Source organism: Lipotes vexillifer, unplaced genomic scaffold, assembly GCF_000442215.2.
Source record: "Lipotes vexillifer unplaced genomic scaffold, Lipotes_vexillifer_v1.1 scaffold1533, whole genome shotgun sequence".
Classification (NCBI taxonomy): Eukaryota; Metazoa; Chordata; class Mammalia; order Artiodactyla; family Lipotidae; genus Lipotes; species Lipotes vexillifer.
This window is the reverse complement of record NW_006778886.1, coordinates 257,544-270,693: the sequence shown is the minus strand read 5'-3', so window position 1 is coordinate 270,693 and position 13,150 is coordinate 257,544. Positions and strand designations below refer to the sequence as shown.

The window sequence follows — 13,150 nt, the reverse complement described above, 5'->3', positions numbered from 1 at the left end:
TGGCCTCTCCCGTTGCGGAGCACAGGCTCTGGACGCGCAGGCCCAGCGGCCATGGCTCACGGGCCCAGCCACTCCGCGGCATGTGGGGTCTTCCCAGACTGGGGCACAAACCCATGTCCCCTGCATCGGCAGGCGGACTCTCAACGACTGCGCCACCAGGGAAGCCCTCTAAGAGTCTTTTTTGTTTGTTTTCAGTTTTGAGAATGAAGAGATGTCTAGACCATAAACTTTCAAAGATAGAGACAGTACATTTCATTATCTCCTCACTCTAATGAAAATTCATACCTGCTCAGTGGCAAATCCAGATCGTGATGATTTCTAAAAATCTTCTTTAATAAATCTTTCAGATTAGCTTCAGTGTTATGCATCAGGCTGTTATTTGTTTCTGATTCTCGTGGGTTTTTTTTTTTTTAAAGGTCGTTGGAAGAGGAGCTTTTGGAGTAGTATGCAAAGCTAAGTGGAGAGCAAAAGATGTTGCTATTAAACAAATAGAAAGTGAATCTGAGAGGAAAGCTTTTATTGTAGAGGTAAGTTGAAGTGTCATTTCTGTTGTGTAGTTCTTCACCTAAGATACTCTGTGAATTTAATATTATGAAAAAAAAATGTTTCTCGCTTGTCATTTCTCTGTATACTTGAACATCAGCAGTTTGGTTGAACCAAAGGGAATGCCATGGGAACATTTTTTCATTCACACTCTTAATTCTGATTAAAAATTAGGGGAAAAGAGAATTAGCTACATAAATGAATTTATCCCTGAATTAAAATACAATCTCTTCCATGTAATTCAGGTCTATTTCAAGGCATAGAATTTAAATTTTAAAATAGAAAAGAAATGGTAATCTCTCCCATTATCTAAAATTAAGAAGGGAACTTTTATGCATTCATTTTTGACTGTACATTTTTAGAAATTCGAATGAGATTATTTTAAGGAAAAACAATTTCAAATTGGTTTTTCTCATTTAGCACGAAAATTTACAACTCTCTTCTCTTACATATTTGATGATGGAGGAGAATTTGATAATCATGAGATTATTGTATTACCAGCTTCATTCTTTTATGCTGTTTTATACATTAGATCACAGTATTTCAATAAATCAATGTTTTTATCACTTTTTAACTTCATTGGCCAATAGATGAGTGGTCTTTATAAACCTTCTGAATTTATATCTGTGATTTTATTTAATTATAATTTCACAATATACTTCATGATACTTTTTAATGTATAACATGAAGAAATGAGAACTTAGTTGTGAGATGATCAAGTGGATTTTTGTAATTAGTTGAATGAGTTGAGAAATGCTGATGAATGGTTTGATGTCATCATGAAGAAAGATGACCTATAGTAGTATGCTCCAGGACCACAGTGCCTGGCTTTATCTTGCCTTATTCACAATTTTTGTTTATGTTTATGGTTTATATGAGGTCATTGATCGTATACTGTTGTATTGGCAGTTTCCTAAAACTAAGTAAAAACATGTGTTAAAGGCTACCAATCCAGAGTCAAAAAGATCATAATAGCTTGGAGAAAAAAAGTTTCTCATCAAAGTTATGTATACATGTAATTTGTTGATAAATTGTCAAATGGTTCTCCACGTATTCTCACTAAAAAAAAAAGTTAATCCCCATACCTCCTCGCATCAAGTTTTCTGCTTCTCAGAGGCAACTACTTTGAGCTCATCCCTTAGTTTTATATGGTATCCACCAATCCAGAGACTCACACCTTCTCTAAAGAAGGTATTATTATATTTCTATCTCTGTATTTATCTCTATATTAAATATATATATCTATATTTAGGAAGGTATTACACCTTCTGTAAAGAATCAACCTCTAATCTTTGAGACAGTAGAGAGGCAGTCACTAAGCTGTTTGAAGTCAGGGCTGGAGGGAATCTTTGATCTAACTTTTAAGCAATCTCTCTGCTCTTTTATTAGCTTGTATGAATAGATACCTGGTACTACCACCACTCCTCCACCTTTTGGAAGGTTTGTGAGATAAATCTGGTTGCTTCTCACTTTTTCTCATTTCTTTTAGGTCTGCTGTGTCAGTTATTGCTAGTCATTTGCTGTCCAACTTCCAAAAATATGTACTGTTTTCTCATTTCACATTCTCTTCATCCTTCTGAGTTTATGCCTTGAAAAAAGTACCTTTACCTTCTTAGTGGTATTTGAGGAGGGAACAGGAATAAATGCTTGAATAATCTGCTCTCTGAAGCTCAGTAGTGAATCTTAATGAGATGAAATATAATAAATAGTGATATTAAGTCTGTTAGGACTGAAAATCTACAAATGTTGGCTGTAGAAAAATACAGCTTTCTAAGTAGCATGTAGTAAAAAGGTTTACCTTAGTGGACTTCATATGAGCCAGCAGTATAATGTAGGTAGTAGAGAAGGAAAGGAAGAAGAAAGGGGGAGAAGCAGAAAAGGGAGAGAGGAAAGAGAGAGCAAGGCGCAGTTTGCGGGGATATGTTAATAGAAATTTAAGATGTAGAGAAAGGGAGATGAGTACAGTCAAACCCCTCACTGACCTCCATATGAATCATTGGATTGGATTGGATAAAACTGGAAGTAGGGAGACCAGTTAGGAGAAGCCTATAGTAATTACTACAGTGGTTCAGGTTGGAATTGCTAAGGCAGTGGTAGTGGGAATGGAGAAGAGGGAGTTAACTCAAGAGATGGAAGATGGAAGGAAGAGAATGCAGATTTTAAGTCAGACAAAAGTTCAAACCCTGGCTGTACTGTTTCCTAACTCTAGGGTATTTAGCAGCTCATTTAACCTTCTCTGAGCCTTATCTTAAAGGTACCTCATCTTTAAAAGGAAAATGATATTACCTACCTTGCAAAGTTGTGAGGATTATACAATGTCTGTAAAGTGCCCACCAGTGCCCAGCGTAGAGTAGATCGGCTATTCATTCAACCATCACCTTTGAAGATGATGATGATGATGATATGGCTTCTTCTGGTTTGGATAACTCAGCTCAGTGCCATCTCGGGGATGGCATCCTAACATTTCTTGGCAAAGTTAATTTCTTCTTCTAATTTTTACTTATGCCTTGTACATAACTCCTGTTATAGCACTTGGCACATTGCTTTAATTATTTGTGTACATGTCTCTCCCCCAACTAAACTGTGAGAGCTCTGGGCAGGGATTCTGTGCCATTCTGGGCAGGCACTTAGGACCACAGTGCCTGCTACATAGGAAACAGTGATTGCTGATTGATTACACTAATGTTTTGTACAATGTTAAGATTTGAATGATACTGTGAGATCACTTCGTTAAAAGTTAGCACTTTTTAAAAGAAACCTTAATTTGTTACAGCTTCGGCAGTTATCCCGTGTGAACCATCCTAACATTGTAAAGCTATATGGAGCCTGCTTGAATCCAGTAAGTTTGTCACTTTTTCATTATACTCTGTCTATAAGAAATGACGTGGCAGATACGTGCAGCTGTGTAGTTTATGAAGCTGTTTGGATCTGTCATATTATTTCACAAAAAAATTGTATGTGTTTCTAATCTGTTAGCAACACAGTATAAGGGAATAGTTGTCTTAGGTGGTCTTATCCAGTAACCTCATCTTCTTAGGAGGCTTACAATATCCTATGACAGCGCCTGTTCATTTGCACTGGAAAAAGTCACCACAGATCTCGTGATTATGTTTTTATATACATCTCCACTCTTAGACAATGGTCCCCTAGAAGACAAGGTCTTAGATCATAGATACCTTTTATTTCCTCTAGCACTATTCACATAGTAGGGGACAAAAGAATGATTTTTAATGCATTTATAAAATCAAAGGTTGAACTAAGTTATCTCTCAAGTTCCGTAAGATGCTATAGCTCTGTGGTTAATTATTATGGCATATGTTTCCTTTAGGTGTGTCTTGTGATGGAATATGCTGAAGGGGGCTCCTTGTATAATGGTGAGTGTCATTAGACCTGTCTTTATCTAGTAGAGTGAAATAATTGAAAGGCTTTTAATATAAATTGTAAGTTACTTAATGTTCTTCACAGTTTATCCTCAGAGTCCCAAAAGGAGGTAATTAAAAAAAGAAATCTGCTAAAGATTAAAAATGAAAAGACGAGATGCTGCAACATTAGTATGTGAAATTTAGAGGTCTAAGGATATCAATCTTTTAAATTGATGGTACTCTGCATAATGTTAAAAGCATTTAAGTAAAGTCAAACTTGCTTTTTAAATAGATTTTAAAATATCTTCATACTTTTAATTTTTTCTTTTTGCCCTCTCTTAGCTTTCAGTCTCCTCTTTTAGAACTCTTTAATCGCACATCCTCATTCTGCTTTATTTTGCTTTTTTCCCAAAAAATAAAACTGTGAAAATTCACTTCACAGAACATTTTTTTTAAATACAGCAGGTTTTTATTAGTTATCTATTTTATACATGTTAGTGTATATATGTCATTTTGATAACAATGAAAGGAAACTGTATCGTTTAGTTACCTTTATAGAACAGAGCTAACCCTTTCACTGTAAGAAACACCAAACATATATATAAATAGTCTCTTGTCACACCATTTATATAAAATAAATTGTAGCATTTTAGTTTTTAAATTAACATTATTTTATATAAACTTTTACTTATATTTACTGCTCTTGTGATCATCATTGTTAATGGCTATCTGATACTCCCGTGTTTTATTTGGTTGACTATTTCTAGTTTTTAGCTATTATAGAAAGCATAATTGTAAACATCTTGATGCACATTTTGTTTCCTTCCATAGTATTTCTCTGTATCTCTCTTATATGTATGTCATCACATTGCTTATAATTTATAGTATTGTGTGAAAGACTGCATCTGTCAATACGAAAAAACCTGGTAATGTATATTAATTTTACTTGAATGTATGTATAACAGTTAATGGAATCCTATTAAATGTTAAGTACTTATGTGGTAGTTATCCATTTGAAATCATTAATTATTTCCATCTTTTTATTCGGAAAAGAATGAAAAGCAGGACCGACGGGAGCATGTGTAGGAAAATACCCAGTCGTGTGTTCTGATAGTGCTTGCATTCACCTTGTGTCTTTTGTTATATGCAATAAAGTTCTTTTTAGTTTGTACCTTTCTTTTGCAGTGCTGCATGGTGCTGAACCATTGCCATATTACACTGCTGCCCACGCAATGAGTTGGTGTTTACAGTGTTCCCAAGGAGTGGCTTATCTTCATAGCATGCAACCCAAAGCTCTAATTCACAGGGACCTGAAACCACCAAAGTAAGTTCTAATAATGTGGTGTCTGTCTCTCTTGCCATCCCCTACCCACTCCCTAATTTAAGCTGGTCGTTGCACATCAGTTTTTCTTCTCTCATCCCCTTTGGCTTGCTCAAGAATGTTTGTTTTTTACTTTTTTAAGATTATTTACTTTTAACTCACCTTCATCATTTAGTTGTTTATCTAAGCTTGCATTTTAGAATGTTGTCTTTAGTGGCATTTTTATTTCAGTTGAATTTTTATTTTTAATAACTTCTACCTTAGATTAGCGTAATTCTAGAATCTGTTCGTCTGTAAGTCCTATTTTGTGCCCACGGTATGTATTGTTTTCCCTAAATAGTTAGTTCCATGTGAGCAGAGACAACTCTGTCTTGTTCCCCACTCTATCCCTAATAAGCACAATGTCGACATTACACAAAAATACACAGAGTGGTTATTATTTGCCTTTTCAGAGGAAGGCAAAGGGCATTGCTGGCACATCTCAGTAGAAATTGAAAATATTCTGGATTTCTCCATATTGAGGATTCTGGGACTTTGAAAGGACTTCAAAATTCCCTACATAAGTGTTTTTAAAGGCTAAAACTTTGTGGATTTTTTGTTTCTGTGGGTGCACAATTAAAGAAAACATACATATTTTTGTCCCCATTTCTCTCTAATTTTTTTCTTCTCTGTCCACCTGTGAGAAAGTAAAAAGTCCCCATATGCTCTTTCCCCTCTACCCCTGGCCACCACATCAGTCCTCAGATAAGAGGTATCCCCTAGGAAATCAATCTCAAGTATTCCGTTCTCTTGATGCTGGTTTAAAGCATTAAAGCATCCCTTCTGGGTATAACTTCTCACTCTCCTATCTAATCTGATACACTCTACATAGGTTTCAACTCTTGGAATCACTGTTCTCGCTAGTGTACCTTATTTCCACCTCCAAGCTTAAACTGATTTCCCTTTCCCCAGGTCCCTGGTCAAATAATGTTTAAGCCCTAGATTTATGATACTTTTATTTTTTTAACTTGACTCCTGAGGTTGTTGGTGCAGCTACCTGTCTTGGTTAGTAAAGAAGAAAGCACTTTTTTTTTTTAACTTGACTCCTGAGGTTGTTGGTGCAGCTACCTGTCTTGGTTAGTAAAGAAGAAAGCCCTTTTTTTTCCCCTAGTTTTGGAGACTGTGTCCTCCATACCCCCCCTCCCCCCCCCCATTTAAAAGAGTTCAATTATCAAAGCAAACTCATGAAAATCATAGCTCTTATCCAGCAACAAATTGGCTGATTTAAAGGATACAGGCAAGTAATCAGGCACAGACACAGCATTCTCTTCCTGGAGGAGCCAGAAACCATTAGATGCAACTCCCAAAAGTCACCCATCTGCATTAGGGCCTTTTTGGCTTTGGAACAACTGAAGAGTTATTAAACAATATACTTTAAAATATCTCACAAAAAAGTTATTTTAGTTTTTTAACATCTTTTATATTCCATAATTACACAGCTTAAACAGCTACCTCCATTCTTCATCCAACCATACCCCATAAATCCATAAATGTTAGGTTTATTTAACTGACGTGTTTAGACAGACCAGATACGTCCTACCAAAATCATCTACAGATGGGGACTCTCCTTTTGCTAATAAATACCATTAACATATTTAGAAGAGGTCTGGTCTGTCTAGGTCATTAATTTCTCTTGGGCATCCTTACGGTTGGACTCATCCTGTAGTGTTGCACATTTCCTGTGGGGCACCCAGCATACAAACTGGGCTTTAGAATTAGAATTGATTTTTCAGAATGTACTGGGGCAAAGGAAATTCTTTGGAATGACTGCTTTCATATATAATTGTATATACAAATACATGTATTGTATCTTATTGTTACTGGAAAACCTTTTGATTCTGTGGTCAGGAAGAGTTCCTCAGAATGGCATATAAAGAAGGGACCCGATGATGTGGTTAGGTGTTTTATACAGTATCAACTTGCACTAGTGCCCCTGTTTTATTTATCTTTTGCAAGTTCATCCAAAGTCTTATGAGTAAAGGAATACTAATTATAGCAATAATAATATAAAAGTCATTCAGAAAAATTATTGTGATATTTTGAATGTACCAGGATGAAACAAGGAAGTCAGTTACAGAATTCTTATCTTGGGTTAAAAGTAGTAAGAACTTAACAACAATGAAACAAGGAAAAATTTTTTGTTTGTTGAAGTGCATGTAATTTACATTTAACATTCTTTCCACTTAAATTATCATAGAAGTATTTGTAGCATTATGGAGATGTGAATAGTAGTTTATCTGGCTTATCTTAGTCATGTTGGACTAAAAGAAAACTAACTTTCTAAGTAATCTCTCCAGTTAGAATTTTATAACAAAATTATATACAAAGAATTTATTAACTGTAATTATAATGAATCCCCAACCCGATGTTGTATATTGCTACAATGTGATGATGCAAATTATATTACCCATTTTTATTTCTGTTTGTCATCAAAAGGAAAACCTGAATAAGAGTATGCTACTTGGTGATTATATTTGCGTAATATAGCACCTAGAAGAGTTGGAATCTTAAGTTCAGAAAATTTTCTGGAAATCTTTTATTGGGTCATTTTAATCAAGATAGGGTTATACTCTTACCACACACACATACTCTAAACATAAAAATGGTTTTGGGATTGAACAGTTTTAGAAACATCTTCAAAATAAGGACATTAAAAATAAGGATAGTTGTTTTCTTTCTTCTATATTGGTTTATTTTTACTTTACTTTCTTTAATTATGTATATGTTGTTATTTTTAAAAATGTAAAGTAAGTCTTTTCTGCCTCCCATTTCCAATCCTCAGAGATAAGCACTGTTTTGTTTTTTAAGCATGCGTAGATTACACTATACATAATGTTGCTTTTTTCACTTACTGAGACTTTTTTTCATATTACTATATACAGATATTTACCTCTTTATTTTTAATGGATAAATAATATTCCTTACTACCTCTTAAGTAAAGTGAGTTATTAAAATAGAAACTCTTCTTGGCCTGATGGGCAGTCTTAGACTGGGAAGATTTAATTTATAGAGCTGTTTTTAGAAAATACAATGCTGCTGAATCAGTTGACATTTTTGTCAGGCCCTGTAAGGCCCTAAATTCCTAAATTGGTGCTTCTTAGCTTTCCCCCATACCCCCCCCACCCCCCAGAACAAAGTTATGATGTATATAACCTGAGTAAGTCTGAGAGTAGGGACAGAGCTTAAAAAGCCTTCTTAAGGAAAGTTGCATAAGAATTTTGCATTTGACTTCCTGTGTTATGCAATTTGTTTTGAAGTCACTGTTAGGATGTTAAAGATACTTACAGTTGAGTAAAAATGTTGGTCCAGGGAGATGTGCTGGCTTTAACCCAGGGCTCTGTTGGCTCCCTGCCACTTATCCCAGCATACAGTAATATATTGGCAAAATTTCATACCTTATTTTGAGAAGCACATGAAATTTAAGCCATGATATGTATGCATTTAAAATCTAACATCCTGTGTGTGCTCACAGGGATAACTTGGACTCTTATACTCACATGATAAGAATTTTGACACTCCAGCAATATGGCAAACCAGATAAACTGAAAAAACATCTTACAGCAAGCACCCAGAGATGCTACATATTACAACAAACATCCTTTTACATGCATAGGTGATCTTACAAGAAAATAAGGGAATCATTAAGCCAAAAGATGGAGAGAACTGAACCCTGAGTGGGAAGCCAGGGGCTCTCCTGTGAGCCTCTGCCAGTATCAAGAATGTAGAGGCCCTAATTTTATAGCGGCTTCTGTTTAACAGGATGCAGACCCTTTGTTGTGCACCAGGTGAGGGAGCAGAACTGAGACCTCTGCCTAAGTTCAGTATCTTGGATGGAAGTACTAAAAGAAAAGTTGACTAGGGGCCTCCCTGGTGGCGCAGTGGTTGAGAGTCCGCCTGCTGATGCAGGGGATACGGGTTCGTGCCCCGGTCCGGGAGGATCCCACATGCCGCGGAGCGGCTGGGCCCGTGAGCCATGGGCGCTGAGCTTGCGCATCCGGCAACGGGAAAGGCCACGACAGTGAGAGGCCCACATATCGCCAAAAAAAAAAAAAAAAAAAAAAAAGAAAAGTTGACTAGAAAAAAAAAAATCCGTTTTCTGACTAGACAAGCTTTTATTTTTTTAACTGAGAGTCTCCCCTCATGCTATTGTGAGTTTGAATCTGCTCTACTTGCCCAATCAAAAAAATCCTAACAGGACAGGTTAAAAGTGCTTTGGGATTGGTGGTGTCTCAGGGCATTCAGGGTGACTGAAACTCTATTTTAAAGCCATATACTGTCAATTCAGGTCTTTAGGATTTTTCCAGATTAAGATCAATCAAATATGAAGCCACAGTAAAAATTACCACACCCATAAGGATGCAAGTTACCGTGAGTAAAAGTCAGCATAAATAACACAAAATGGAATAAAGCCCTCAAATAATAAGACTCCAGATATTTGGAATTATCAAATATGGAGGATAAAATATATGTGCTCAAATTATTTACAGAAATGAAGGAATTAAAATGTGCAAGAAATAAAAGCTATCAACATGACCAAAAGAACTAAATAAAACATTTAGAAATAATTAAAATTTTTAAATGGCAGATATGAAATAGGTGACAAGAGATTCAGTGAGCTGTAAGATATATCTGCAGTTACCCAGAATGCAACACAGACAAATAAATGAAAAAAATGATAGGTTAAGGAACATGGAGAGAAGGAAAGGGAGGACTAACAGCATAGAATTAGAATTCCAATAAAAGAAAATAGGATGGGGAGAGACTAATTCAAGAGGGGTTAGCCAGGAATTTTCCAAATAAAAGATATGAATTCTAAGCAGGATAAATGAAATCTCCCCTACGACACACCATAATGAGGCTACAGAACAGCAAAAACAGAGGGGAGATTTTTCAATCAGCAAAGCGATTACCTGCAAAGGACTGACAGTTAGACTGAAGTATACTTTTCAACACCAACAGTGGAAGCTAGAGGACTGGAATCGTAACTTCACAGAGCTGAGAAAAAATAGCTCTCTACTCAGAATTGTGTACCTGCCGTAAATTACATTTAAGATATTGTGAAACAAAACCTGAGTGAATTTATTTTAAGTAGACCTTCATTAAAGGTGTTTGGGCAAGAAAGAAAATGATTACATAAGGCGAGCATAAGATTCAAGAAGGAATAGTGAAATAAAATCAGTAAACATACATTAAAATAAATGTTGGCTATATAAAACAGTAGTACCTCTTTTGTATTTAAGAGAAGACGGTTGGAAGGGATTCAAAATAAAGAATTGTTTCTACTGGTTTGCAGAATAACCCACATGCCAATAAGCCTTTTAGGTAATGATGTAGAGAGTGATTTACATTTTTAATGTATAATTAATTTTTAATAATAATAAGCTAATAAAAATTATCTTTTATGTTCATGGTTCTTTTTACACTTTCAGATTGCTTTATATATTTCAGTTCTTAAAGGAGTACCAAGTTGCATTGGGATATGGAAAACCTAAGACTTTGAGTACCAGTTCCCTAAGAGAATCTGATAGCTGAGTATAGTAGTTGTTTTAACACTAGCTGCTATAGCCAACATGAGGCTTATCACAGCAGAAATTTATTTCTGACTCAGGTGAAATCCAAAACATTCCTGTTTGACAGATGACCTTCCATATGGTCTTTCAAGGGCCTAGTTAGGTTCCCTCCATCTTGTACTTCTACCATCCTCCAGGACTTTGGGGACCTCTGCATTCAGCCAGCAGGTAAAGAGAATGAAGCTGATGTATGAGAGGTTTGTGGAGCCAGACCCATGGAGTGACCCATGTCCCTTCTACCCACATACCAGTGGCCACAACTCAATCTTAGCCACACCTACCTGCAAGAGAGGTTGGGAAATGTCTTCTGTTCTCCAGAGGAAGAAGGGATGGATTTGGTGAGCAGCTGGTCAGTCCCAGCCACATCTGCCTGTGGTTTCTACTACTCTTACCACGCAAGTAGAACAACTTACTGCCCTTTGCCAGTTAAACATCTTGCAGTCACCACCTGGCTCATGGTCCAGGATCTCAGGATGCTGTGTAGTCCTCTCCAGCAGGTCTGGATGCAGCTCCTCACAGTCTGGAAACGAATTAGAAAGAAAAGTTATCTGTCACCCCCCACCTCACCCCTCCCAGCACACCTACACACACACAAAATGGTAGAAGAGAGGCCCATCAGTTAAAGGCTCCACTGGAAAAAGGAAACAGCAGAAACATACAACAGCTACTGGTCTGTAGCAATGAAGTCCTGCATTTTCTGGTCCCTCTGCCCTGGAGTTGTGAGAGGTTTGTCTTTTGATCAGACTCTGATCCTGCCCTAGGAGAGGAACTCCTTTTTCCATTGCTTATGACTCCTAGCTTCACCCTTTTGTAGGCTTCTCCTTCTCCATTCTCCGTAGCAGTGTCAGGAGTAGGTGTTGGGCCATATACTCTCCTCAGAAGCTGTCCAGCTTTTTATAGCCTGCTTCCTGCTTCTGCACATCTGGGGTCCTGAGGGCATTGTACAACAGTCAGAAGCTTCTTTATTCCAGGCCTGTGGTTCCATTGGCAGTATAATTTCCTCAGACGTGGGCTTTTGATCCCCCAGGTTCCAGTCAGTTCCATGTGCCTGTGACTAATACTACCACAGTTCTTTCTTAGACAAAATCTTGAGCCTGGTTTATTGGATTCCTGGCCTCAGTGCCTTTTCTCAACTAAATGGAGGCACCTTGAAGTCATGAAGCTGAGATGGGAAGTACTTTTCTCTTAATTTGTTCTTTGCTGCAATGCTGTCATAATGGGCCTTTGTGAATCTTATTTCCTGCTGTTTGGAGTCGAAGAAGTCAGCTTTTCCAGTCCTTTAAAGCCACAAATCATCACAGGAGACAAATTTTACCAAATGTTTTGCTACGTCATTACATGGATCTCTCTCTTTCCAGCTTCCGCTTTCAGTGTTCTTGCTGCCTACTGCTAAACCAATACCAAATATGTTAGATTTTTGTTACAGCAACACCCATTTCAATACCATTTCTCATATTGGTTACAGTGATGCTGTTATATAAGCCCTGAAGTCTCATGGCTTAAAGTACAAAGTTTGTGGGTTTTGCTCGTAAAGTCCAAAGTGAATGTTCCTGATGCACGTGGTGGGTCAGGATCCCAGATTCCTTCTGTCTTGTAGTTCAGAATCCTGTGCCTTCAGTGACATATGGGGAAAGGAAAAGGAGTTTATATATGTGAAAGTTCATATGGGGCGGGCTTGGAGGTGAAGTACATCACATTCTATTGACTAGAGTTGTCATACAGCCATACATAATTGCTCAGAAGGCTAAGAAATGTACCCAGAGAAGAAAGGAAATAGGGTCAGTGAACAGCTAACCAGTCTTGCTATGTTAGGCTAAAGACTCATTTCTGCTCACTGCAAAGCAGGTGAGCAAAGCAGGTTTGCAAACTTCAGGACCATCATCCACAGTAAGAAATACTTCACAATCTATCGTGTGTACATATTAATGTATATAGAACTGAAACTGAACTTTCCTGAAACAATGTTTAGTCTTAGTAGTTGTGATGCACTTTGATATTTTCTATTTTATTTTTTAAATGCTGTCATAGTCTTCTGAATTGGTTTTGTGATGTAGGTTTCCAGATCTGTGATCTAGAATTTTATGACTAGGTTTCTGCCTGTAGCTTGAAAAACACTGGTTAAGGTTAAGTATAGGGGGCGAACAATTTATGAAAGTATTGATATACATCCACTCCCGTTTCAGGACACCATAATGTTCACTTGCTAGATGTTTTTTAAACCCCATGTTTTATTTTGGCCCAGAGAGAAGCATAGTCACGAAAAATTATGGAGATAGAAATGGAGACATCAAAATTTGGGTCTAGCAGTCTCCCTA

The 13,150-nt window shown here is 37.0% G+C and overlaps 1 protein-coding gene across 4 annotated transcripts in view; it reads left to right on the top strand.

The window, feature by feature from the left end:
- MAP3K7 (mitogen-activated protein kinase kinase kinase 7) overlaps positions 1-13,150 on the top strand; it is a 70,671-nt gene that overhangs the window by 12,986 nt on the left and 44,535 nt on the right. For all 4 annotated transcript variants that reach the window (XM_007452030.1, XM_007452029.1, XM_007452027.1 and 1 more), the window contains exons 2-5: positions 417-527; positions 3,317-3,382; positions 3,872-3,917; positions 5,091-5,229. In XM_007452030.1, coding sequence (XP_007452092.1) covers positions 417-527; positions 3,317-3,382; positions 3,872-3,917; positions 5,091-5,229 — 362 coding nt within the window. The remainder of the gene's footprint in view (positions 1-416; positions 528-3,316; positions 3,383-3,871; positions 3,918-5,090; positions 5,230-13,150) is intronic.